Source organism: Neolamprologus multifasciatus, chromosome 18, assembly GCF_963576455.1.
Source record: "Neolamprologus multifasciatus chromosome 18, fNeoMul1.2, whole genome shotgun sequence".
Lineage (NCBI taxonomy): Eukaryota > Metazoa > Chordata > Actinopteri > Cichliformes > Cichlidae > Neolamprologus > Neolamprologus multifasciatus.
The window spans coordinates 13,838,079-13,865,983 of NC_140456.1; the positions used below are offsets into that span (position 1 = coordinate 13,838,079).

General features: G+C 38.2%; 2 protein-coding genes across 2 annotated transcripts; both read right to left on the reverse strand.

The window, feature by feature from the left end:
* Positions 1–675: 675 nt before the first annotated feature.
* LOC146497518 (apical endosomal glycoprotein-like) lies at positions 676–14,633 on the reverse strand. The gene is made up of 24 exons (XM_085141602.1): positions 14,455–14,633; positions 14,118–14,333; positions 13,902–14,021; positions 13,621–13,782; positions 13,441–13,532; positions 12,749–12,916; positions 12,268–12,465; positions 12,048–12,156; positions 10,734–10,856; positions 10,548–10,647; positions 10,203–10,362; positions 9,977–10,073; positions 9,688–9,831; positions 8,863–9,050; positions 8,296–8,461; positions 7,431–7,649; positions 7,148–7,326; positions 5,828–6,065; positions 4,792–4,951; positions 4,575–4,689; positions 3,094–3,211; positions 2,403–2,496; positions 2,226–2,304; positions 676–2,150 (listed from the first exon to the last, which is right to left on the reverse strand). Exons 1-24 carry the CDS (start codon positions 14,570–14,572, stop codon positions 2,049–2,051), a joined length of 3,465 nt encoding a protein of 1,154 aa, XP_084997728.1. The 5' UTR covers positions 14,573–14,633; the 3' UTR covers positions 676–2,048.
* A 38-nt stretch (positions 14,634–14,671) lies between these two features.
* LOC146497519 (MAM and LDL-receptor class A domain-containing protein 2-like) lies at positions 14,672–27,616 on the reverse strand. The gene is given in 29 exon segments (XM_085140419.1): positions 14,672–14,967; positions 15,056–15,131; positions 15,209–15,338; positions 15,665–15,788; positions 16,871–17,090; positions 17,213–17,363; positions 17,456–17,555; positions 18,231–18,350; positions 18,463–18,553; positions 18,698–18,793; positions 18,891–19,045; positions 19,964–20,083; positions 20,634–20,805; positions 20,905–21,038; positions 22,174–22,305; positions 22,452–22,592; positions 22,714–22,804; positions 23,216–23,484; positions 23,937–24,174; positions 24,298–24,422; positions 24,547–24,678; positions 25,063–25,279; positions 26,009–26,180; positions 26,305–26,407; positions 26,542–26,670; positions 27,118–27,152; positions 27,154–27,244; positions 27,470–27,499; positions 27,601–27,616. Coding segments are annotated over 29 exon segments (3,789 nt in total). The 3' UTR covers positions 14,672–14,788.
* Between the last annotated feature and the right edge of the window lie 289 nt (positions 27,617–27,905).

Here is a 27,905-nt window from a genome sequence, read left to right on the forward strand (position 1 = left end):
TATGCCACGGTGGGAATAAATAAGGAGCCTTAAAGCCAATCTTTGGCTTTAAAAATGCAATTTACTGTTTTTTTTCCGACCTTGTGGGTTCGTTGAGCGGACACAGGGGCGTAGTAGTGACATTCTCAAACCCAAGCAGTGGCCCCATGAAGATCCAGTTTTCTTTTTTTTTGAGTAATCAAATAAATGAATCAAAATGGGGAAAAAAGGGCCTTCGATGTTCTAGAAGATATTTTATTTTTCTCTTGCACACACAGATTATTACGTTATGCAAACAGGTAATCTTGAAAGCAGGTGTTTCCAGGATTTTTAAAAACTGAGTAGTAAAGGATGTGCCTGCAGAAGATCAGAGTACTTCAGTCATCATCCTAAAAATTAAATCTTTTTCTTTTTCTTTCTTTTTTTTGTGGTAAAAGTATTTTACTCGACTTGGATGGGTTTCTGATTTTGGATAGGCAAAAATAAATTAGGATGCACCTTGAAATAACAGAACTGAATGTTTTTAAGTTTAATTCTGTTGAACAACCTCTGGACCATGAAGTACAGCTACTGATCAGTGTAAAATGGATCGTTGTAATTAGTCAGAATTAGCCTATGATAACTCAATAAATTATACCTTCTATATTTGTTTGTAATAATAATGGGTTGGATTTATATAGCGCTTTTCAAGGCACCCAAAGCGCTTTACAATGCCATTATTCATTCACTCTCACATTCACACACTGGTGGAGGCAAGCTACGGTTGTAGCCACAGCTGCCCTGGGGCAGACTGACAGAAGCGAGGCTGCCATATCGCGCCATTGGCCCCTCTGGCCAACACCAGTAGGCGGTAGGGTAAAGTGTCTTGCCCAAGGACACAACGACCAGGACAGAGAGCCCGGGGATCGAACCGGCGATCTTCCGGTTACAGATACGCTTCCCAACCCCCTGAGCCACGGAGCCACGGTAATTGAATATTTCCCATGGACAATCAGGACGGACACAGTTGTTAAAGTGGGTGAACTCAGGACCAAACATCATTCTTGAAAATATGCATCCTCCATAAGGAAAACCTTTTACATGTAGCACTTCAAGCACTTCAAGTGTATTTTGATGCTAATATAACCATAGAAAACATGTGGAATGGAGACCGCTGCACCACTGTATATTAGCTTGACACTGTAGTAAACCTCAGTAATGTGGTCAGAAACTGAGCCGCTACCCTGAATCTCTTGTGGGCCAAAAAACAAATGTTATAAACTGTGGTCCCCTTTTCTGGACTTTTTTTTGAAAGGCCCACGACTATTGTTCCTGATTTTTGTTTGTTTGTTTTATGTTTGGTTGTGTGTGTTTTTTTTTTTTTGTTGTTGTTTAATGGTCGAGGAGAGAACTAGAATGTAAAAATTCTGAAAGTGCTTTGTATTATACATTGCACTGAAACCTTTGTCTAATAAAAAAGACTTGAAAGAAGCTGCTGCTTTTGGACATCATAAGATCCTTTATAGAAAAAGTGCCCTCTATTACACAATGACAGGAAAATGTATAGTTTCCTAAAATAAGAATACTATACGTTTTTGCAAAGGTTTTACCTCATCATACAAGCAGAAGCTAGAGTATTTCCTTCAATGTATTTTTCACTAATTCACTTTGATTTAGTGGCGACTTGCTGGCAGCAGCTTTACTTCTTGCACCTGATAGCCATTTCCCCTGTTTTAGTTTTTCCTGTTACAAGTGAATGCTAAAGATGGGAAAATGGTTCAGAAAATTAAGAGTAATGCCTCATTTTTAAATACAATGGCTGTCTTCTTTTAGTGTTGTTTTTTTTTTTTTTTATGTGAATAATTTAAAAGGCAAAAGATTGTTATGCTAACCTGCAGTATCTTCAGAGCCCACCAGGGGGATGCATCCTACACTTAAGGAATTACTGATAATGTTCTCTCCTGAGAAAAGTCCCACATGCACATTCTAACGTAATTTACTTGATTTCATGAAATTAACATCTATTCAATAAAGAGAAAAATCCTTTCGATTTTACTTATTTTATTTACTTTGACAGAAAAACATCTGGCCTAAGCGTCAGTCAATGAAGTGGTGGCCTCCCTTGCTTGCGGCGATGGATCATAAATCTTGTTAAAGAAGGAGAAGTCAGATTCAGTGCCATGTTGCGTGCCCTGAAAAGAAACATATTTAAATAATCTGATAAAAAAAAAAAACAGGATTCCTGTTACCACATCATGTTTACTTACATCTATTCTGCAGTCATACAGGTCAAACACTGAGTTCTGGTTAATCGCATCGTCATCGTTCACAAATAGCTGCTGGTTCCTGACCACAAAGTACAAATGTTATTGAACATCAAAAACGAGCAATCACCATTAATGTGCACCTGATGTTGAATCCCTAATCACTGTTGTTAAATTTACATTTTATTATGATTTTGGTTCAGCATAACAAGGACGATGAAGATGATGATCCCAGCAAGAACAATTAGCCCAACTGCAAGGCCGACAATCATACCTGCACACAAAGAGAACCATGATGAATGCACATTCAAACAGATGACTGTTTTTCCAATATTTCACTTTCTGAAAGACGAAGCTGACAATATTCAAAGATGTTCTTCTTATCAGTGAAGGCAGATAAAAGCACATAAATGAGCAGCACTGTCTGGTCATTGTTTAGTCAAATACACACTGTCCTGTGGAGGTAAACAACCTAGACATATATAACTATTACATGAATCGATTTTCAGTGTTTAGTCCTGTTTGATTTGTTTTAAAAATTAACTTCAAGCTGCCAAAATCAAATGATAAATATTCGTGACCCATTTAAAGTATTGGGAGTAAATACTAAACAATTGGGAGTAAACCTTGCTTGGCAGTCTGTGCTATAAAATGCAAAAGAAAAAAAAAAGAGACAGTCTGCCCCAAATATTAATGCAAGTAGGTGTTTTGCTATGGTCACTGGGGATAATATGTAAACCCACAAATAATTTGTCGTTTTTTACATAAGAAAAGCATTTTTCCACAGTACAAGAAATTATTTTCTTCTAGTTTTCTATGAAAAACATAGTAAGACGTATTTATGAAGTATCCTCCGGTGGCCTATAGTTACCCTTATTGTCAGAGTGATCAATGGGAGGCTCTGTGTAGCAGCTGCCTGGGACGATGGTGATATCATCAAGAGCAACGTCCCCACCTGCCGTCCTGCCTCGCTGATACACAAACACAAACTGTGGTGAAGGAAAGAGAGAGAAGTTTAAAGGTTACATATATATCTAAAAAAAACATGAAGCAGACTGTAGCGAGGCAATGTAACTGTCAAATATATACTGCTGCCCACCTCTGAGCTCACACAACTGTGTACAAATCACATAAGAAGAATAAAATTACTTCCAGCAAAAACAAAATTATGATCCAGACTGCTTAAATTAAAGGGATTTGTATATCACTGTATGGGTGTATATGAGTGCTTAATTCCATGAATGAAGTCGGTGAGTCGCAGGTTTAACAAAAGAACTGCTGTAATGACAAACAATCTGTAATTTAAATGTAAATAAAGTCTTAAAGCCCATAAATACAAGTGCATTTACAGCATGTATGCCATCGCCTATAAATTCAAACGTTTGCTCCTGACATCTGTCACAATCCCCAGACAATGAAGGCTTTGAGAGAAAGTGAAATACTCAGCCACAAATTATATAAATCCTCAGTAAACCCATTCAAATACATAATCTCTTAAGTGCTGCTGTTAGGTTAATATTTCAGTGTTTTGTTAATGCTGAGGTTTGCATAAAAATCCTTGTCAGACCTTCTCTGCATAACTGACATTAACATTTTGTCCATCCATAAGTAAAATTATCATTAAATATTATAAAGAACCAACTGAGAAGAACTGTTACGCATCAAAGAGCAAAGTTAAAACACGAGGAGCAATCAGGTCATCAAATGTTCATCGTATGATAACGACAAAAGCAGTGCAATACACACGTCCACGTCGTGACGCTGAATAAGATGAAACTGAATAAGTCATAATTTTAAATATATACCATAAGAATATAATATTACAACTGTAAGTGTTAAAACAAATAAATCAAATGTAGTGATAATGCAGCAGTAATTTATATAGCAATTACTCTCACCTAGCACTCAAAGCCTTTTTTTTTTTTAACAGAAACATTTTCATATGATGTGGGACCCGGGGATCCACATCTGAAAAGCACATAGTTTAAATCCTGAGTCACCAGGACCTGGGTTTGTTTACGTCCATAGGTACAAAGTGGGTAACCACTGTACAACCCATACCCCTATTATTATTATATGTATATATATTTTAAAATGGAGTAATTTTAGACTTCTAAAGTCAACTCCTGCCTTTGTTGACAGTCATCATGAAAATTGGCTAATGGGCTTTATCAAAAAGCAATCATAAGAGTTTTTGTTCCAAATGTGTTACTTGTGTCCACCTGTGAATCATTTCTCTGTAATGGTAAGTAGTCTATAATGTAATCTGCTGCAATATAAAATCAACATTTCATTTTTCACTTTTATATTTTGTATTTCTCCACATGAAACTTATCACAAGCTCAGTAATACCCAGAATGCTTCATCATGTGTGACAGACACATTTGCCATCTGCCACTTTTCTCCCTTGTTTCCTGTTTCAGTCCACTTCAATAGGCCTACTTCATCACCACCAGCCTGCATTTTCCTGCAAGACAGGATGACACCCATTTATTTTATGTAATGCAGAAAATTTCATTAGTATAATAATATTGTTTAATATTGATGATCTTCAGACAGAAGTATTTACCTGTTATTTATATAGACACGGAGAGTCCCAACATGGTTTCCATACATGTGGTACCAGAATGTGAGACAGTGCCCTCGTGTGGAGGGCTGTAAAACATCACTGACCAGGAAGGATGAGACTCCCCACTCACCCACAAAACTGTCCACGTAAACATAGTGACCTGATGGAAACACAGCAAGCACATTCACATTAACAATAGCAGCCAGTGTCATAAAAAACTGTGATTTCAAACAAGCATGCATATCAAAATAATGAACAACAAAAGAATTTCCCTCAGGATAAATAAAGTTCTTCTTATCTTATCTTATCTTATCTTATCTTATCTTATCTTATCTTATCTTATCTTATCTTATCAAATGGTATACTTCCTTTAGGCCATAGTGTTGGACATGGTGGACTTGCTGACTACAAATCTGGTAAACTGATACCTTTTTTCCAATTGTACATATAATAAGGTTTATGTATTTGTACACAGTCTACCGATGACAAATTATTCTATATAATCAATTCTGTCTCTATGCGGAACCTTATTGGTAATTAAAACTGCTACAATCAATATTTATATTCTATTTAGAATTAATCTAATTAATCTATTTATATATCTGGAGACTATCATAGACTCAGGCAACTAAGAACTCCTCCAGGTTCCTTCAAGACCAGGGGAGACCCAAAAGAGACGTAAAATAAAAGTGAATGTTAGATTCAAGAACATCAGGTTAATGCAAACATTGAATAAACTTAGCTCTATATTTGCTGCTTGTGTAAAAAGTGACCTCCTGCTAACAGTTTTGTCGTCTGGTTTACAGCTTGCTTCTGCATTAGGCACTGAGCCAAGTGTTTCATGCATGAAAGTTCAAACAGTCAGTGCTCATTTGTTATTTCTCACGAGCCAATAATTGTAAAGTGCTTTATTCCCACAATGATTCTTTATGAATGCTGCTTGAGTCACTCATGCTGTATAACTGAACTCATGGCAATTGTGTTTTTCATGCATCTGTAAAGTCCACTTTTTGTCTCTATCCGGTATAGTTACTACCTTGTGTGGAATTAGTAGTGTGATCCACACTGGGTCCTGTATGTGGGTTTGGGGAACCACCACTGCCACGGAGCCAGTCTCCCTGGTCGACTCCTTCACCCAGGTTGCTCCAGCTACACATCGTGTCCTCAAAGTCACATAATCCACGAGGAAGACACTGATCATCAGTCAGCTGTACATCATCAATAGCCATGTCCCCCTCCTGTGTAGGGCCAGCCTTCACACCTTCCACCACAATCTGAGACACAAAGCATGTACACCAGATTTTAAAAAATCTTAGTGGAAGAGTTATTTTAGTGTTATTTTATATTTTTGTATCATTTCCGTGACACTGCATTGTTGTACACTCAAAGTACTGTTACCAATTAATGTGCTACAATTTGTGTTTGCCCAAGAAAATAAACTCTCACAGTAATATGTGTTTATGCAGTGTTATGTGATCAGGTTTTGAAGTATTGGTCTTCTGTTTTTTTGTAGATTACTCTAATTCACCACATTATTACCAGGAAACACTTTACTGTTTTCTGAGAACAACTAGTGCATGGGTTTCAACTCCATTTTACAAAAACAACAGACTTTTTTCTACACAACACAACGATTAAATGAAAATATAACACCTCTTATTATTTTGAATATTTACAGATCTTGTTCAAACACAGTCAAATTAAGCAGCATATCAAAACAACATAAAGGAAATGGCTTACAAATATATACAGTTGTAGTAATGAAAAAAAAAACCACTCCCAGAGTTTACTTGTGTAACAATACCACAATGTAGTGGAAGTGAAAGTACAGTGTCATCAAAAAAAAAGAACAACCTCAGTGGTGAGTAATAATACTGATTATGGGGACATAATGACCCACAGCAGGGTTAAACCTGTATTAAAATGTACTAATATTTTATAATTACTGAATTAACAGAAAATCATTAATTATGTTTTATATTAGAATAAGGTGAAGCTCATTTAACTATTTATTACTTTTTAAAATAATTCAATTACTGAAGATAAGTTGTTTTTACCAGTAGGCAAAGCTGTTGAAAAAATAATTTCCCCCTGAAATGCCAAAATTTGAGTGTGAAAAATTAAAAATGTATTTAGACACTGTACTGCTTTTTTGTTGTTGTCTGTGCATCTATTTGTTCACACGTTTATTTATGTAACTGTTTTTGTGCCTCTGATCAAGGCACTGGTTTACAGCTGGAGCGCTGCCCTCTGCTTCTGTACGTACTGAATACACAAAACTAATTTTCTCACTGGACTAAATAATGATGACTTAAATTGCTCTGTTCACTAGTTTGGATGGATCTTTGTGACTCACTCTGTAAGGATGAAGCCGAGGCAGAAGAGAAGCCTGAGCAAACCTCCACAGAAGGCCCTGGTCTCCTGTCTGAGAGAAAATCAGAGCTTCCTTCCCATCTTCACTTTGCTGGTAAACATTTAGTGTCCCCATTCCTTTGCCATACATGTGGTACCACAGCTGCACGCAAGATCCTTTGTCTGAAGGACAAGAAAAACCACATCTGAATCCCCTGAACTGTTTTGGCCCTGTTTGAACGCAGGCCCCTGTCTGCATTATATAAAAATACTGCTGAGTCTCTCACCTGCTGGGTACAGAGGTGAAAACATTGCAGCTTTCTGGCCAGCTCGGTCAGTAGAGGATGAAGGCAGGTAGAAGTAGTGACCCGTAGGTGTGCTGGTGGTGTGGTCGCTCTCCGGTCCTGTGTAAGGGTTGTGAGTATATCCCTGATGTCTGATCCACTCAGAATCACCGGCTGCTTGCTGCTCCCAGTTACAGCTCCCATCCTCAAAGTCACACAAATCTGTACAACATTATTACATTTTAACTTAATCTGAGGACATTAGACATGATAGTTTTCGATTAACACTGTAATATCAGTTGCAGTTAATTACATTACTGTCTGCTTGTTAGCTATATGTGCTCCCTGTGCATTGGATAAGACTAGTTCTGCTGCAGTTTCAGTGAGCTGCTAAACTATTATGTATTTTGGTCAGAGAGCTTCTGTTTGAAATCTAATAGAGCAAATGAATGAAATTGGAGTCTAAACTTCAGTAAACATCTCTTTGGAGCCAAGGGGTGGATGTTGGGATGATGGAAGTTTGAAACATCAGAGAGAGATGCAGCTGACAGAGGACGAAATAGAAATTTGGCAGTTTCCTCACAAATTTTGGAGGGCTTGTTTTGGTATAGGGGAGAGGAGAGTGTGAGGCAGGGCAACTTGAAATGCCCACGTGAAGTACCTGGTATGTTTTTATACGCTTATTGCATCATTTTTGAAATGAATACTTGCAAAATGACTATTACACCCCCACTTAGCATTTTATTTGATCTATACAGCTAGTAAACTGAAAAGGAACATTAGAATTACTTAACATGTGTAGCAAAAATAGCAAATAACAGACATTAATGTGGTTGCTTGGAATTTTTATCATTTTCAGCTCCATTACCAGAAACAGGACATGCTCCAGGACTCAAGGAGATGTCATCGATGGCTATGTCTCCAGCCTCTCCCCCCACTGCTGCCTCCAGAACAACCTGGTGGACTTTCTGCACGTTCACATGGCTCTGAACCTGCAGCCACTCATCTCCTTGGTTTCCTGATTTTTGCCACACCTACAGGAAAGACAGGATGTTGATTCACTCATCCCAATAAGGATGTGAGGAGGATTTTTGCAACACAGTGTTATGCACTGAAAGTGTGCATCTTGCATTCATTATGCCATGCATTAATGTGATTTTGCAATCAGCATTTCACAAGAATGTGAAAAGTATAATAACACAGAGAAAAACACAGTGGAAACAGCCGCAAATATTTCTCAATCGGCCACACAGACGTTTTTTTCCCCTTTTTTTCCTGCAGTAAAGGGAAGTAACGTGTCCAGACTAAAACGGCATGACTAACAAAAAGAAAAAAAAAAAAACCTAAGTGGCCTTTTTAAGGCCTCTGCCATATTTTTTGGCGTTCACTGGATAAAACAAATTGAGAAAATGACTAATTTTATGCATATTTTTACCAGAGTTTTCTCTAAGGGATCAGATGTTTGCAGGAACATCTTGAGGGAACCCACAGTGGCTCCAAACATGTGGTACCAAAATGAAAAACAGTATCCTTTTTCACCAGCAGGTGGAAGCAGTGAAGACTTCAGCTGGGCTGAATCACCCTTTATGCTCGGTGAGGAACTCTCAATATAAAGGTATTTCCCTGTGAAACAAAAACAAGACAACTTCAAGGTCTCAACCTTTTAATAAAAAATAAATTTGCAACTTATGTCCTAAGCTTGCATATGTGGCGTGTGAGGAGTGATGCTCCACTTTCACACTGTCTCACACTGAGTCATAAAAAGTTTAAAGAGAGAATTTTAGAAACCAAAATTTGAGAAATGCTAAAAGTAAAAAGAAATAGACATTTTGTAAGACTATAATTTTATGTAATCATGCCACTGCTTCAAGCAATACAATACTATTTCTTTTTGGTTATATAGTCCCAAAAACTAAGCTAATATTTATAACAATTTATGAAAACTGCCCAGTTAATCAATTTTAAGCTTTAACTGTGGAATTAAGATGCACCATCTTGCAGTTAGTCTTACAGGATTTGTCTTTTATGTGCATTCTGCCATTTTGTGATGGACATTACTCAGTCTGTCCTGTTCACTCAGGTCTACTTGTTATCATGTCAACAGTCAATTTGCATTAATGGTCACTTGTGGTTATAGTGGCTGATGCTCAGCAAAGGTTACAAAGGCCAGCCTTGAAGGACACAAGGCATCTGGCACTTGCATAAATATGCAACAATATTGTGACTAGCATAATGAAAGTTTAGCATGAGGTAAAAGGACCTTTGCTGCTTGTGTGGTCTCCTGCAGGCCCGGTGTTAGAGGTTTGAGTGGGACCTGCCCCGCTAAGCCAGTCCAGCTGATCCTCAGCCCCCTGAACCCAAGCACACAGGCCATCTTCAAAAGAACAGCCAAAGGATGCCAGAGCTGAGAAGGGAAGGAAAACAAAAATAATCCGGGAAGTCTGAACATGGCACAAAAATGGATATAAAATGATACATGCACCACACTCATTCCCCTACCTCTCATGTCATATATTCACTAACAGTCACTTTGAATTAACTTTATTTACCTGGAGGTTGGTAGGATTTTTCACAGTTTAGGAAAGAGATATCATCCACAGCAACAACATGAGAAGCAGCTGCATTATTCACGCCACTGAACAAAACCTGGTGACAAAAAATGGTCAGGCACTTTTTAATGATTAGTATTTATTATTTATTATTATATGAAACTCATTTGTTCTCATTGCTTCCCGTGTACATTTTTCATTGTTGAGAGGAGGCAAAATCAAACACCTTATAAGGCTGCTGGTGCAGGCCGAGAGGCAGATGCTCCGGGCTCCAATGAGAGACGGTGCTGTGACTACGTGACCACAAGATTGCTTCACTCCCTCCAGCTTGCTGCATAAGCACTCTGAGTGACCCAGCGCTCTCTGCACTGATGTGGAAGTGAAACCTGTGTGTAGGAAAGAAGGAAGGAAGAAGCAGAGAGAGCGTTGGATTGGGAAGACACTTGCATGGTAGAAAGAGGGGAGGGGAGCTTTGAAGCATTGAGCAATTCATACACGGACATATCCATCAAATATATCCATCAAAATAAACAGATTCGACGCGATCATTTGTCTGCGCATCACTGCTTACCGAATCTGGCAGTAGGGGGACGAAGGAGACAGCGGGGGACTCTCGAGTTGAGCTTCACTCTGTGTAGACCCCTTACTGAAATTAACTCTCATGTAGTAGCCTGAGAATAACAGACACCTGGTGATTAAACACGCTGTGAAGTGAAGCTATGACAATAACATCAACGAACTACTCAATAACAGCCACCTGTGTCTGCAGTGTGATCAGTGGGTGGCTCAGTGTTGTTACTGGCTCGCTGCCTCTGCCACTTGCTCTGTCCATCGCTAACATCAGTCCATCGGCACTGATCATTCTCAAATGTGCACGGACCTGAAGGGTTCAAATCAAGAAGTAAACTGCTTTTAAAAGATTTTGTGTTGTATGCAGGTGCGTCAGTCAAAGGAATTTCTGCTGATAAAACAGTCACAATATTCATGGTCATCACGGCCAAAGAAAAAACAGGTGCTGGGCCCAAACACAAGCCTCAAAAGAAAGAAGCGCATAACTGATCCAGTTTTCTCCTGTTAAAGGCATACAAGAGGTTTTGGTGGCAATTACAGTGCTGTGAAAGCATTTTGCCCCCTTCCTGAGTTCAAAAGGCAGTTTTGATGATTTCATTTATTAAGGGAATAAAAGCTATGCAAACCTACTAGTCTCCCATATATGAAAAGTACTCACCCCTTAAACCTAATAACTGTAAGTCACCACCCTTGGCAGCGAAGCGTTTGCGATAACGAATCGTTCACATTGCTGTGGAGGAAGTTTGACCCACTCTTCTTTGCAGAATTGTTATAATTCAACCACATTGGAGGGTTTTCTAGCACAAACAGCCTATTTAGGGTTATGTCAAAGCACTAAAATTGTCATCAAGGCTTACAAATCACAACACTGCATAAGTGTGCGAGGACTTAAATTTCTTCTTTCATTGGCGCTGAAATTGCACATGACCTGTTTGGGGATAACTGTGCAACTCATTTCTATGCAGAGTCCATCTGTATCTGATTTCTTACGCTTATGAAAACTTTCCCAACTATTCCAGTGCTTCTTTTTTATACAGCACGGCTTAAAAAAATGAATATTTGGCATAAAAAAAGCCTGAGAATAAAACTATCTTTATACAGTGGATAAACACTGTAAGTAAGAGTGAAATTTCATAATACTGTTTGGTAATATTTACTCTACCATATTTACTGTCAAAATGTAAAAACACTACTCATAATGAAATTCAGCAGCACCACAACATGCAGGCTTTAAAATGGGATGAATAAACCATTTTAACCATTGCAAAGGAGGAATTTTTTTAAGGATTGTCGCAGTAGGTTACATTAGCATTTAGAGGACTACAGAAGTGTATTTTATGGCAGCGTTACTGTTTTAAATGACCTCTCCAACTAGCCACATTCAGGAAAAACAGTGATTAGATGGCCTTTTCTCAATAGTTTTTTTTGCCACAACTTTGATAATAACACTTTCAAGACAAACTTCTTGCTAGAAACACTGAATACAATATGCAGCTCTCACCACAGCCGGCTTCGTCTTCCCCCTGCGGGCAGTCTAGATGATAGTCACATTGTAAGGTAGCCAGAATACACACTTTTCCCGGTGACTGCCAGCAAAAAAACTCATTATCCTGCATCAGGAAAAAAAAAGAGACAAATACCCACTGTGTATTTAGACTTGTTTATAATTTACGTTTTCTAAGTTTGCTATCACATAAATAAAGTCAGATTCTGCAGCTTACCTGACAGGGGTTTATTGGTGCAGTAGAGGTCAAGTGTGGAGAAGTGGGTGTGTTAGAGGTTGATGGTGGAGCAGAGGTCGACGACAGGTCAGGTAGCTCGCTGTTGTCGGGGTCAAATACACAATCCCTGGAGAAAGATACATCGTCCAGTGCAACCAGACCTCTGGGACCGCCGCCGAGCTCATACCTAAAGGCAATCTGAGGATAAAACAGAGATTAGACTGTGGCCTTTTAGCTATTATTCTGCTAGGGAGCAGCTCTGATACAACACATAATTATATTGTACATATAAGAAGTATTCATTCATCTACAGATACTTTCACTTTTATGCAAAGGCCTCAACAGTCTTTTTGGTCTTATAATTTCAATAATGTCTGTAAGCTTCAGGGATTTAAGCCTATTATTTAAGTTGATGTCTAACAGCATTTATACACATGAGGCAGTGGCTGCCATTCAATTAACTGCTTGTGTCCTCACTAACCTTGCTGCTGGCTGCGGAGGACAACGTAACCTCGGCTCTCTGCCAGCTGTAGCTTTGTGATGCTTCCCTGGTCCATAAAACTCTGTCGTCACTACCGGACCGTAGAGTCCTGGACTGTGCAGTTAGTCGGCCTGAAGCATCATTCAGGCTGAAGTAGAAGAATCTCACCTGAAAGTATTGCAACAGTACCGTGAGCATAAAAAGAACGGGCTGACAACAGGATGGTGTTTGCTAAAGAATTCTTGTAGACTCAGCAACCTGCTGGAGTAGTTAATACTTTACTGCAATTACTCAAGATAAGTATCAGAAAGGTAATAAAAATATGTGTAGATAAGCATTGTTATTACTGTAGTATAATTACAGAAGTGTTCAGCAGTTTTTATTTGCACTGTGCCCCATAAGTGCTTCAAATAGATGCTATTAAATACATCAAAGGTTATTATTATTATCTCCTGCAGTTTGTCAATCTGTCAAGATTTTGTCCCCATCAGCTATTACTATTATCTGTATTAATGAAACCACTGCAGCATATTAAGAGCTTATTAACTGCCTGCTTTTTCTCCCCATTTGACATTTTGGTGATTTTCTTTTAGCTTTTATGTAGCTTTGTGACATGACTTGTCAGTGCCCTAAAAAACACAAGGTGGTGTTTTCCTGTAAACAACACTTTAATTTACATACAGTAAACTCACAGTGCAATTAAAGCTGGGCAATAAAGTTTTGGACAGAATCTCTGCTGTCTCGCCACTTGCAGTCAGGTGAGTTCCAGGTATAATGTAGTGACCTGTTTGGATAAGAGGGGATTAAACAATAAAATAAATCACAGCATTACTGATTCAAAGCAAAGATAATTCAGACTTTAACTCGCAGACCTGCATCAGAATTTTGTGTGTGGTCCCTGTGAGGTCCGTGGTGGGGCCAGGCGTCCTCTCCTTTGTGATCTGTCCACTCAGCTCCGGGTGTGTCCACATCACTTGCTGCCCAGGAACACAGACCGTCTTCAAAGCTGCAGCGCTCCAACACACCTTGTAGCTCTACGTAATTAGCAGATAAAGAAAGAAGTGAATAATTAAAAAAAATAAATGTAATTAAAACAGGAAAAAATTCAGTTTCCAAGTACAAAATCTACCACAGAGCATTTTTCTTTTCTCACCACAGTTCTTTTCATCAGACCAGTCCCCACAATCATCGCTGAAGTCACACACATGGTTGGTGTCCACACACACGCTGTTGTTGCATGTGAACACACCCTCAGGACACTGAGGCTGTGGCTCTAATAATAATTTTTAAAAAGATAAAAAATAAAAGTTCAAAAGGGACAAAATAGTAAAGAGGACATCAGAGCACACAGGCTGAGCAGGTAGCCTACCAGGCAGGCTGCAGTTGGTGAAGTCCACATCATCAATAGCGATGTATCCGGGCATTTCGAAGGTCCTGGAGGCCTCAAACAGGATGGTGAAGTCCTGAGGTATTCTGCCAATCGTTACTTCACCGTGTTGCCATGAATCTCCGTGGTTACCAGATAACCACCACAGCCTGGTGGTCCTGGATCCCTCCTTCAGTAGCACGTTCAGCTCTTCTGCATCTGTTGATTGATTGATTGTTGCAAAGGTTGGAATAATTTTTTTGAATTGTATTATTTATTTATTTATTTATTTATTTATTTATTTATTTATTTGCTGAAGACATAGATCCTATAAACATACCGTCTCCATACATGTTGTAGAAGAAGTGCAGTATGCAGGTGGTGCTAGCCTGTTTCATGAAGGGACTCTGGAGGGTAGCAGGGCTCATTTGATCACCCCGGATAGGTTCCACTGCCATGTACCAACCTGAATGTGTCAGATCAGAACCTACTTAAAACTGCTGATTGTCTACACTTATCTCAGTGTGAAACTGCATAAATACAAGTGTTGCTAAGACTGTACAAATTGTACAAAAAGACAAAAGCCAGCTGAGATTGTAAGAAGAGTCCAGGTTTAGGCAAAGTAATCTGAGACAGTTTGATTTGACACTTGGTGTAAATGTATTATTATATCTTTAGTGTGTGTATTTGGCCTTGCCAAGATTATTGCCCAGAGTGTGGTCCACGGGTGGTCCTGTATTCCCAGTAATGTTCCTTCCTCTCATCCACCGACACTGGCCAACACTGATGTCCTCCCAGTTACATGTGCCATTCTCAAACGAGCAACCCGCAAACCCTAAATTTGTTTCATTAACTATGTCAAAAAGAAAACAAAATATTTTCTGTAACTTGCTTTACTAAGAAAAAAGGGAATGCAACAACAAAAAAAAGAATAGCAGTACCTTGACAGAGGCCTGGTGTGAGACCAATGTCATCAATGGCAATGAATCCTCTGCTAGTCTCTGCCTCGATCAGCAGCTGTTTTTGAGAGAGCATGTAAATATGTATATAATATTCCTGGGTTCTAATGTAACAGCTAAATCTGTTTGGGATACCTGGAAAGGTTTGGACGTCTCTACAGACTGAGAGAACTTGCCCCAGCGGCTCTCACTGCTGTTACTGTGGAACATCAGATCCTCGTCTGACGGCCCTGAACGTATGAACACCTGCAAAGTCCCGGAGTCGCTGATGGACAACAGGAAAATTGTTTTAGTTGAGAGAGAGAAAAAAAGAGAGATTCTTGTTAAAAACAAGAAATGTACATTTTTCATTTCCAAAACTAATAATGGCATCTTTCTGCTACAGGGTTAAAAGGCTGCTGGTTTCACTGTTGGTAGTGCAACTCTATTTGGAACAAACTGAACTCTGCCACAGAATATTCTCAGTCTTGCACAAAGTAAAGCAGGTGATTCACAAATACATGACATTTGTGCACACTTCTTGAGGAAGTCAGTGAGGAAACTACACAAGATAAACAGGATAAAGTGCAACCTGATTTTTTTTTTGCTGACCTGTTGTCCATGTGGTACCATAAAGTGAGACAGGATGTGGTGTCTTTAAGTTGGATCCATTCAGACACTACCTGTGCAACACTGCTGTGACTTTGGTTTGGTGACGAGCTCAACAGGAACCGACCTCCATGCAAAAAAAAAAAACAAAATTCACACAATAAATAAATACAGTTAATATTTAATGCTGCTGCCTTTTGTTGTTTTAATAATTCAAACTTGGGGTACTCCAGGATAAATGTTAAAAGATTAAACATATTATTTTCTAATGATATTAATGCAGTTGTTAAGGTTTAGATATTTATAAATAGAGAACATCTAGAATTTAGAAACATTACATGTAGTCAGGGAGGAGGTTAGGTCAGCAACAGGACATAAGTCAGGCATAAAAAAAGAGAAGTATGTTTCAAGTAACTATGTTATGTCAGTTAAACATTAACTTCAGTTCACATAGATCAGGTTGCAACATCATCAGGTTGCAACATCAGCAGTTTTTGATTATAATTAACTAAGTTTCAGATGATTCACACCATCTGTCACATTTTGAAACTTCAAACAAAGACAAAATGTTCTCTGGGAACTGAAATCCACACCATTGGTTGACTTTCTGAGTGTTTAGCTTTAGCTATTTGTAAAGCAGATAAGAGCAGTAAGGCTGAGCCTAAACCGTAACACTAGTGTCAGCTAGAAGACATTTAAGTAGTGCAGAGCTGATGGGAATCCCAAGAGTCACCACTTTAATATTATACATAAAATATGTAAGCAAATAAAAAATGTTGGTCAGTGCAGTTTTAAGGATTTAAATGTATTTTAAATAAGTCTGAATACTGTCTATGCCAATGCGGATATCGATGAAAAACTGAGCTGTCAGCCACTAGAATTTGAACCAAAATGAATACTTTCTAAACCAAGAGTGGTTTCTTGATTGTTTTATTCAATATGCCCAAATATAATATGCAAAATGTGCACACAAATCTCCCTAAAAAGCTCAAAAAGCTGATATCATCAGACTAAAATGCAATGGAGGTCATATAAACCCTCGTAAGTCTTGTAGCAAGTCTTGCAAGACGATGGAAAATCAACCCAACATGTAAGAATCTTTATCCAAATGTATCAAAGAGAACTGTTGGCTTATCTAGTTTTTTCCCCCTGTATATCACATTTTTGTGGCTAAAACCTTGACTCAGTAATCCTTGTTTAAGGCCGTACCCTCCGGGCTCTGTGTGGTATGGTCTGTAGGTGGACCGTGGAAGCCTCCTCTGGCCAGCACCCAGTCATGTCCGTCTTCTTGGAGGATATTGACCCAGGTGCATTGTCCAGACTCAAAGTCACAGCTACCCGGAGGACTACAGGCTCCGTCCCTCACAGAAAAGTCATCAATTTTCACTGTGGTATTCGTGCCATGCACATGAACAGCCTTAAACACCACCTGATCAAGCAACACAGCTGTTTTAGGTAGAATTACCACAGAAGATAAAGAAAAATACAAAATGAAACATACTGTAAGAATAAGACTGTCTGATTGTCAGAAAAGAAAAGAAATGCTTTTACATTGAATTTTGTAGGTGATGACACCGTGACCTCTGCCACCTCCCACCCTGTAGAGAGCCCTCCAGTCTGCTGCCAGAGGACATCACCAACTTCTGCGCTTTGTCTTATATGGATAGCGAGGTTGCTAGATGAGTCTGTGGGTAACCAGTACCTAAAAATAGTACATTTACATTAAATGTACAGTAATATGTGCACCAGTCTTCAACCTCCAATTGTAAATCTGTGATGGATCTTTGAACTCACCAGAAGCGCACACACATTTCTTTAGCTGAAGGTAAATCTGGTGTGAACAGCTCAGCGATCTCATCCTGTGTAGAATTTGATGTTACCATCATGTAGAAACCTATAAAAACAAAATTTGTTTTTTGACAAAAATGCAAAGACGACTGTTGACTGGGACATTTCTGAGAAATGATGACTAAAATCTGAGGCAGAGAGCATTGCTGCTACTTTCAGAGAATTTGTTGAACTCGTATGACTGATTGTGAAAATCAGCTTATGGCAATTTATAACATTCCTGCTTCAGTGGTAAAATATTGTATTGTATTATATTGTCTGTATCTTTAGCTGCCATCTAAAAGGTGTCAAGCACTGCAGAGGATTAGCTAAAAGAAGAGCCTACACCTCGATAATCCAGCAGGCCTGTTAAGTAACAGAATCCTTTTTTAAAATAGAGTTGTATGAAATATTAGATATAACACATCAAATACAGATGATTGGATTGAGTAATAAAACTATGCAGTATTTTCACATTAAAACAATGTGTTACATTATACAACAAATTCCTTCTTGTCATTTTTTCTAATCATTTTACAAGATGATGAGTCGCATTTTTATTGTGACTTATTATTGTAGAGCTCTGATCCACAAGTTGATATCAAGGGACAAACTTAGGACTTACAATATATTACCATTATAGTTACAGCATAAATATTGTCCTGTTGGAGTGAGACCATGACTGCTCAGCTCTGTTAATCCCGCATTGTGCAGGGACACTGTGCCACAGTTCAGCACTCACCATTCTCAGTTCCATATGTGTGATCCACATGATGCTTTGTTCCTTTTCTGCGAATCCAGCGACCCAAATGACTCACATCATTCTCAAAGCCACACAAGTCCGAGTCAAACCCACACGCATCTAAATGGTGTTTAAAACAAAAAGGTTGCAAAGTTTTATTTTATTTATTTATTTGATATTGATTTGCTATTATTTGATGATAACTGGGAGTACTGAGTTAATGTTTACATACCGTGATTACTGCAGGCCCCCTCTCTAACTTTAACATCATCAATAGCAATGAATCCTTGACTGCTGGTGTCTCTTTGACCACTAAACACAATCTGTGAATTAAGGATGATGCAAAGTTTAATGCTGCCAAAGTGCTACATTAAATGTTTCTGAATTAGAGACATTTCTATTCAGAGTCAGAAGCTAAAAAATAACTTGAAAATTGACTGACATTTTGATGGCATGGTGAGGTTTACCTGTACTATGTCATTCATGCTGAGGGTTACTTTGGCATTCATCCACTCTGGATTCTGCGTTCCCCAACGAGTCCAAACTAAGAGTTCAGATGATTGCTAGAAAAAATTATGTAAAGGAATGTGAAGAAATTTGAAGATGATATAAAGCACAGCCTGAAACTGAAGGTTCAGTTGTGTTAAAAGGGTTACATACTGTTTGAACCAGCAGATCCAGGTTTGACACTGAAGGCCCGAGCATGTGATACCAGAAATCAACACAGATTGGTGATGCACGAGTAATAACAGGAACAGAGATGACTGCTTTTTCACCATCCTTAGATCCAAATCCATTAATAAGTAGAAAGAAACCTTGATAGAGAGGGGAAAATGGATGAAGATGAGAATAAAAGGCCAGACTGTTGTGAAAACAGGAGAATACTGTATAGGCAGGGTGGAGTGGATGGAGATGGGTGTCAGAGGTGACAGAAGCATACCAACAAGAGAGAAAGGAAACCTTTACAAGTTGGTTGTGAGATGTATGATGTAATCATGTATGGTTTGAGATGGTGGAACTGACAAGAAGACAGGAGGCTGAGTTGAAGGTACCAAGATTTTCACTGGGAGTGATACACGAGATTAGAAATATGTACATCAGATGGACGGCTCAGGTTGATCAGCTTGGAGAAAAACCTAGAGAGGCAAGGCTGACATGATTTGGACATTTGCAGAACAGGGATAGTGGATATATTGACCGAATGGTGTTGAATATGGAGCTTCTAAACAGGAGAATAACAGAAAGAGAAGTAGTGATGTAGTGAAGAATGACATGCAGAAGGTTGATGTGACAGATGAGGATGGTAAGGACAGAGTGAGTTGAAGGAAGAAAAGAAGAAGAAGAAAGAAAGACTTTCTCTAGAAAAACAAGACAAATGATAATTGGGTATCAAAGTTGTTCATCGTGACTCTAGAGTTGGGTGTTCGTCTTGTAATCGGAAGGTTGCCGGTTCGAGCCCCGGCTCGCACAGTCTCGGTCATTGTGTCCTTGGGCAAGACACTTCACCTACCGCCTACTGGTGATGGCCAGAGGGGCCGATGGCTACAACTGAAGCTTGCCTCCACCAGTGTGTGAATGTGAGAGTGAATGAATAGTGGTATTGTAAAGCGCTTTGAGGACTCCCTATATAAATGCAATCTATTATTATTATTATTTTTCAGCTAAGGTGTGTCACTAGACTTCTGTTATAAATGCACTGCTTCTGTGCTTATATTAGTGTCAATAATGAATACCTTCATTATTCCCAACAGTATGATCATACTGAGGTCCATCCCATGGTCGCTCAACTGGAAGTCCAATACTGAGAGTCCAGTTCAAATCATGATTGACCTCCTGGACCCAGTTACACAGACCTGTTTTTACAAGAGAGTATTAAAACACTATATAAGTACATGAGCAGGAAAGAAAAAATTGACATACTTAAATTGAGAAAAATGCATGTAGGACTGGTTACACATTCATATCTATAATATTTTATAGTTATATAACTATATATGTTATAGATCATATATAGTGATGGATGTAGCCAATGCATACTAAGCAAAGTCGTGTTATGAAGCCTGGTGTTTTGAACTGGGCATAAAGGAGATGGGATACCAATAATACCAACAAATATTGTAAATTCATTTATATTTCTGTATTGTTCATTGAGCTAAGTTGTGTCCATATATTTCAAAGTCACTGATGATTAAAAGAAAAACACAATGGCAATGATTATGAGCTTTTAGTTGTGGAAAAAGCTCTTAAAGGTAATTTTATGTCTAACATTTTCATTATCATGACCATGATTTGTAAGCTCTAATGCCAGTAATCATAAGAACTTGAATGGCATTTCTTTTTGTAGCATACTATTAACAAATGAAGCTATTTCTGCTAAAATTCTGGTATATTTCGCACTTTTACCTTCTTCAAAGGTGCAGTCCATGGCAGAGGCAGGAGCACTGGTCATGGTGGTGGTTGGGTATGGTGTAGTGGTTGGAATGAGGTCATCACAAGACATGTTCCTGATTATGTGAACGTCATCCAGGGAAAAGCTGTCATCTGTTGAGGCGGGACACCTGGCTTGTAAAATAATCTGCGATAAAGAACAATAGAAGTTTAAAACTCTGCGCTGATTTATCATTGGTCAATATTTTCAGGGGAAAATCAACATAAAAAATGATGCAATTCTTACCTGGTGAGGGCCTGATGCGCTATAATCCACCCTGTCTCTGATCCAATTGTTATTAGAAAATCCACTTGTATTCCACACAGCACGCAGTCCAGCAGGCTCATTGACAAACACTGTCAGTGTAATGGCTGAAGGCCCTGGGTCATCAAGAGAATAATTAACTGTTATTTCTTTGTTTATACTATGTTTGTTATTAGAGGTTCTCTGTTTGGTTCTTAGTTATGTTTACTATTTATGTATAAGTTATTTAAAGTTTTATTATTATTTTAGTATTTGGAGCCTTTATTTGTTTCTTAATCATGGAGTTTATTATTTCCCTTACTAGTTTCCCTTTGTTTCATTCTCCCGTGCTATCGCTTCTGTTGAGGCGATGCTTAACAGAGGAGTTATTTCTTTGTCTCTACATTCATTACTGGTTATACTTTATTAATTAGTTAACTCTTGTGCCTGGTTTTGGGTTTGCTCCCTCTCCTTCTGTCTTGACTATCTGCAGCTGTGACTTGTTACTTTGGTATTTCCACCCCCCTCATGTGTATAAACAGTCTTTCCTCTCTTTTTTTTTTTCTAGAGTTGGTTGAACCACTTCAGTGTGCTGTTCTTGACTTTAACTTCAGCCTCAATAAATGGCTCTGCCTCACTTGTCTGTATCGGATCCATGCCTCAATAATCAACATATGACAGTTTATTTAGGGGTTTAAATAACGGCTGAGAATTGATCACAACGACAAGGAAATAAGGTAATAAAAACAAGAGACAGCAATTTATTTTTCTAACACAAAGCACCACTAATGATAAGTCTTTTGTTTGGGTTTTTTAATGAATGTAAGTGAAGGTTCAACTGCATGCTAATTTGCACACAAATGCTTTTGCTACTTCAATTTATGGCTGTTGTAGTTACATTGATGCTATTATTTTGTATCCCCGTTTTTCCTTAATGGACACATGTTACTACAGTAGATTCACTGATCTCTTGACAGGTTGAAATAAATTTTCCACTTACAATGTCAATGTTGACAACCGTACTAAGACCTGGATTGAGTTTTTTCATGACTGGCATTGAACTTAGCATGAAATTACTGTTACACTGTGTAATTAACACTAACATGGTGTGACTGACATTAATGTTGGTAGTTTCTGTCTTTAAGTTATTGTAAAGTTGATAACTATTCATGTTTGACTGCAGAAAAGCAGACCTTATGTTGTTTACACCACATATTTGCAAATTGTTCATAAAATAAGATTAATATAAAGTAAAAAAAAAAATGTACTCACTAGTTGATAGCCATGTTTCAACATAGTGCCACATCTCCAGACAAGCTTGGTCAACAGCTGCCATTGATTCACTCTCCAGTTGGGCAATTTCTTCTTTATCAGAATTGGATGCCACGAAAAATGCAAAGTGGCCTGAAAAACATATTTATTTTTTAAAAAGTTGCATCTTCTGACATTTCCTAAGAAGTTGAAGGATATCTTCACTTATAGAGCAAATGCTATAACAGTGATATTGAAGTGAGCCTGTAGTTAAAGTACATGTGTGACATGTAACTTACCTAAAGCAGATTCTGTGGTGTGGTCTCTGGGTGGAATCATTGAGCCATCACTTTTGCTAGAGAGCCAATCCCACTCAACTCCAAACTCTGGGGGAGGATTGTTGACCCAACCACAGAAGTCCCTCTCAAAGTCACAAAAACCTTCAAAGAAATACAAAGACACATTATACAGCTGGATACACACAGTGTAATCAAATCAAATCAATCGAACAAATAAACACTACGATTGATTTGTTATCTAAAATCTACAGTGGCTACTTACCCATCGGAGGACATGCATCATTCAGGACTATGAGGTCGTCAATGGCAATATCTCTGCTTGGTTCATCCCCAACTATTGCCTCAAAAATCACCTCGAATTCAAAAGCACAAATGTCGTGTCATAGCTCTGTCTTTTACATGACATCCTTTAAAGTATAATTGCTAAAATGATGAAAGTATGTGTTTCATTATCCTTGAAATATGTAAAATGTCTATTTTTTTAATTACTTGACAAATTGCATCAAAATGGTAAAAACAAAGACACAAGGAAAAAGCCATACAGGAGAAAACATAATTAAAAAAAATCTGTTAATCAGTTATTGACATCAGCTAATTGACAGTGGCAATCTTTATAGATATATATAGTATTAGATGAAGTGTAACAATATTGTGCCAGAGGAAAAAAACTCAAAACAGTATATATTTTATATTATATTATTAAACTACAGAAAATGTATAAAATGACATAAAAAACAAAAAACATTGTGTTTATGTGTACATACCTGATATGTGCTATGAGGACTGAGAAGTGTCACTCTTCCATGCCTCCAGTGCTTCCCCTGATCACCTGCTCTGGTCCAGAGCTTGAGGGGATCTTTGTGGCTGCTCAGGGTTTGAAGATACACATTTAGCTCTCCCACGCCATTTCCCTCCATGTAGTACCAGAACATTAGGCATTCCCCCTTTGAAGGGGTAGGCTTGAGCACCGCGCTCGTCATTGCACCTCTGGACCCCACAGGATGGCTCCACAACTGGGCGCTCAGGTAATAACCTACAAATATGTGGCGTTATCATACATTCTGCTTTATTTTGAGGACATGCATAGTTATCTTTGTGCACAGGTTGCTTAGCTTGGAAAGGCACCGTGTTTATTAAATCACTAACTATATCATGTGTGACAATGCGTCATCCTCAAAAAAACATTGCAGGTACTTTCAAATAAGATCAAATATTTCTACTGAAAACGTATCATGTGCCAATAAACACAACACATGCACTGCATCTCTATTCCTGCCTTAAACTTCAAGATTGGAAAGGAAACAACAAATACTGACAATAAAGTGGACTTTGGCCTTGATAAAATGTAATTCATTCATACTCCCCAGAGGATGAATCATCTCACTTCAATTGATCTAATGAGCTTTATTCCAACAACACAAAACATTTAATATATGTGTGGTTTTGAAAATCAACCGTATATTGTTATTCTAAACATTTGCATACCTTGATCTGTCCCCAGTGTGTGATCCACTCTGGGGCCTGAAGAGAGGGCTGGTTGGGACTCTCCGGTGATCCGGTCCCAGCTGAAGTTTGCAGATTGGTGAGGCAGCAGACCACAAAGGGAGCCCTGGAAGGTGCACTCTCTCTCTGGTGGACAAGAACCATTTTCGCCGCTGAACACCACTACGTCATCAATGGCTATGCTCCCTTGTTCACCTCCCGTAACAGCTTCTATAATAAACTGGAAAACAGGTATACATCAGATTTTGTTGCACAAAATATTTTTCCAGTAGTATTTCTTGAAAAAGATTTTGCCAACAGACAAACAAACAAGCTATAGCAATTATAAAAACATCAGTTATACCTGTATTGGTTTGTCGCTGTTGAAGGTAAGATCAGCATAATGCCATTTGTTTCCTTGGGTGCCACTTCTCATCCACATAACTGTCTCTGGCTCACCAGAATGCTTTGCAATAAACTTGAGTGAGCCTGATGATGAGAGAACAGCAATACATTTAATGTATCTCAATTCATTAAAATACATATTGTTATCTCTCTGTGCATTTAGATAAAATTTGCCTCCAAGTGCAGTTATGGACAGCGGTTCACGTACCAATGCTGTTGCCAAATATGTGGTACCAGAAACTCACACAAAGCACTTGATCCGCAGGCTGAGGAAAGCTAATGAGTCTGGCTGCCGATGAGATGTTTAGGTTTCGTTTAGCTTCTATGAGCATGTAGTAGCCTGCAGAAGAAAAACAAAACACAACAGGAGATACACTCAGAGCAATCTCATAAACTTTGAAGTGATGAGTGAGATGGAAAAGTCAAGTTATACACTCACTTGAATTTACTGCAATTTGTAATAGATGATACATAAATCTTACACGTGAGCAGATATTTAAGATAATGACTGCGTTATTAATACTACAGAAGATCACATGACCTAAAAGACACATCAGAGGCCATGCGTAGTACTCTGGATGGTTTTATAGTTTACTTAAACTGTGTTGCTATATAGTTTCATGATGGCTTTAATATTATTTATTAATCACAATATTTCAATCCATGTCTCCCAGGAAGATCCAAAATATTAAACCTATGTGTTAATGCTCAGTAGGCTACTCACCATTCCCAGTTGGGCGATCATATCCACCTTTACTCTTTTCCCACAAGAGACTGGCTCTGTAGTCATGGTACCATGCACAGGTATCCTTTTCAAAGTCACATGAAAGGTTGTCTGTACCTCCAGCTGGGACTTCCCCCTCTTTACAGTATTCAAAGTTGATATCATCCAACATAACATCCAGTTTTTCCAAAAATGAAAGACTGAATGAAAACAGTAGCTGCAAAAAGAAAAAGACCTTTACTCTTCATTTGTTCTGAAAAGTCAGTATTAAATTCATAATCAAAGATTAGAAAGTATTTTTTCACCCTTATAAGACAAGATTACTGCATTTCTTTGAAGACCCCCCCCCCCCCCCCGAATCTCTTAGTTATGATTGCAGAGGGTCAAAAATGAAGAAATGGTTCCTTAAACTCTCTGTACTGTGTTTGTACACTGCTGCTTTTAAGTACAGTAGGACATTACTGAAAACATGACACTTTCATCTTGCCATGCAAACACGGTTGAAACCCTGATGTCATCCACTGGGTTAAAACAGGTTCCAGTATGGCTGAAAAAAACTGTTTACATTTTTTACAAGTACAAAAGACGTCTATTGGGTCCATACATGACAAAATGAGAAGAATAGATTAGATTACTAAATTAAAAGAATTAAAGGCATATTTTTTAACAATGACAACTACTTTGGTCGATACGTCAGAACAAATAGCCATAAAATTAGTATTAAAGCATCTTCATAATGCTGAGTGCTATGGTTTTGCATTTTTAGTGAAAGAAATGCTTTATTGTTCCCCCAGATGCAGAGGTGTTCCAGAAGAACAGGAAACAGTTAAAGATCAGATAAAGATCAATATAATATGAGGGAGGAACTAAAAAGATATTAACCTTAATTAAATGTTTGCTGTTACTTTCTATGTATAGGTTAAAGTCTACAGGATGCTTTGCTAACCTTGTATCCTCCTGGCTGATTTCCAATTAACGCTGTGGCATTCTCCCAACCATCTGTTTCACCAGAAATCTTCAGTAAATCTGTTTCAGTGTGGTCTCTGATCACTTTTACTGTAAGAGCTGATCTTGATGGGAGCGATGATGATTCTTGATCATAAATATGGTACCAAAACCTGAAACATATTAACAGACAGATTACATAAAAACAGATAACTGCTGGCACGGGGCATTCTGATATGCACTATCAATCAGGAACTCAGCTGTGGGACTCATATATTAATGATTCATTTTTAGTACCTAATCTGGCATCCCAGAGCAGCTCCCTGGTCAACAGAATATTCCAAATCAACATCTGAAAAAATCCCACCTCCTTCCTTACCATCTATATGCATTACATGACCTGTGGCAATCAGAAAAAAAAATCCAGTGTTAACAGGCTAAATCTCATAATCAAATGAAAAATGGATCTCAGTAGTTTGTGCATCCACTTTAAAATGTGCCATCAACAATATGAGAGGAAGTTATACTAATCACCCCATGAACTTCCTGTGGTATGGTCCTGTCCAGGTATTAAGGTAATGTTTGCCATCTGCCTTCTCCAGGAATAAGAGGTCTGACTAACATCTTTCCAACCACAGGAGTGATCCTCAAAGTCGCATGAGCCTTTTAGATGATATATCAAATTATGGATTTATCATTGAAAGCTACAAACTAAAAGTGCAAAGAAAAAGTTCTGATGTCAAGCTTTTACATAGCATCTCACAACCTGTGTTTGTAAATTAATGAACAAATTTACTCATGTAAAAAGAAAAACTGTCACTTCAAAGTAGAACAGTAAGTAGAACACATGATCGCTTATATTTGTTTATTTGTGCTTTAATTGTGTTTACATTTCTTACAGACTGCAACAGGTACAAAATAATGATCATGATGTAGTCAAAGAGTTATAAATCTTAACAGATGCACGAGTTACTCAACACATGTTAAACTGGCCGTGTGCATGAGACAAGGACATCACAATTTCTCCAGTAATGTCTGGGAAATTTTAAATAGCTGACACTAAAATATAAATTTGAGCTTCAGGCTAACTTGTGTAGAACGACCACATACCACAAAATTCCTCATCAGAGCCGTTGCCACAATTCTTTGAAATCACAGTTGAGGTCAGCAGGAACACATTCACCAGAATTACTATTAAATTCCTCATCAGGACAAGACGAGACGATGACTAACAGTACTGTGAAGACAGTTTCATTACAAGAAGATATCAAGGAGACATGTTTATTGGTGCATTTTATTTATATTACTCTTATTTCTACATTTTAAAGCTACTACAGCAAACACTGCACAATTTGTCATAGGTTACACGAGTCATGAGCGCTCTCCCTCACTGTTATACCCCTTATTTCCTCAGGATGTACAAAAAATATATTGCAAGCAATTTCAGATTAAAGAAACATACCTGAAAGCAGAGCAAATATTTGTTTCACATCTAAACAAAGATGACAAGAGAAATGTGAGGAGTCCAAATAAAGAGAAACATCTCAATATCATAACCAGGTTACAGTGTAAGTCCAGTATTTCAGTTTGTACCTGAAATACTGGACATCAGCTTTTATTACCACAGCTGAGCTGAGACTGTGAAACCTTATCAAACACCAAAGTCCAGGGTGTGCTCAATGAACTATACTGCATTTCTATCATTTGCTTGTAAATCATAACTCGTAATGCATGGCTAACTTATATTTTGTAGATTACAAAAGCATTTAATGGCTTGAGAACATGGTTTAGGGTCAAGCATTTAACTTTTTTTCTTTTGGTCTTACTAATGTGTCTTGTTGCTATTAAAATTGATATAAATATACAAAAGTGGAGAGCTCTCACTTTTTTTGTGACGT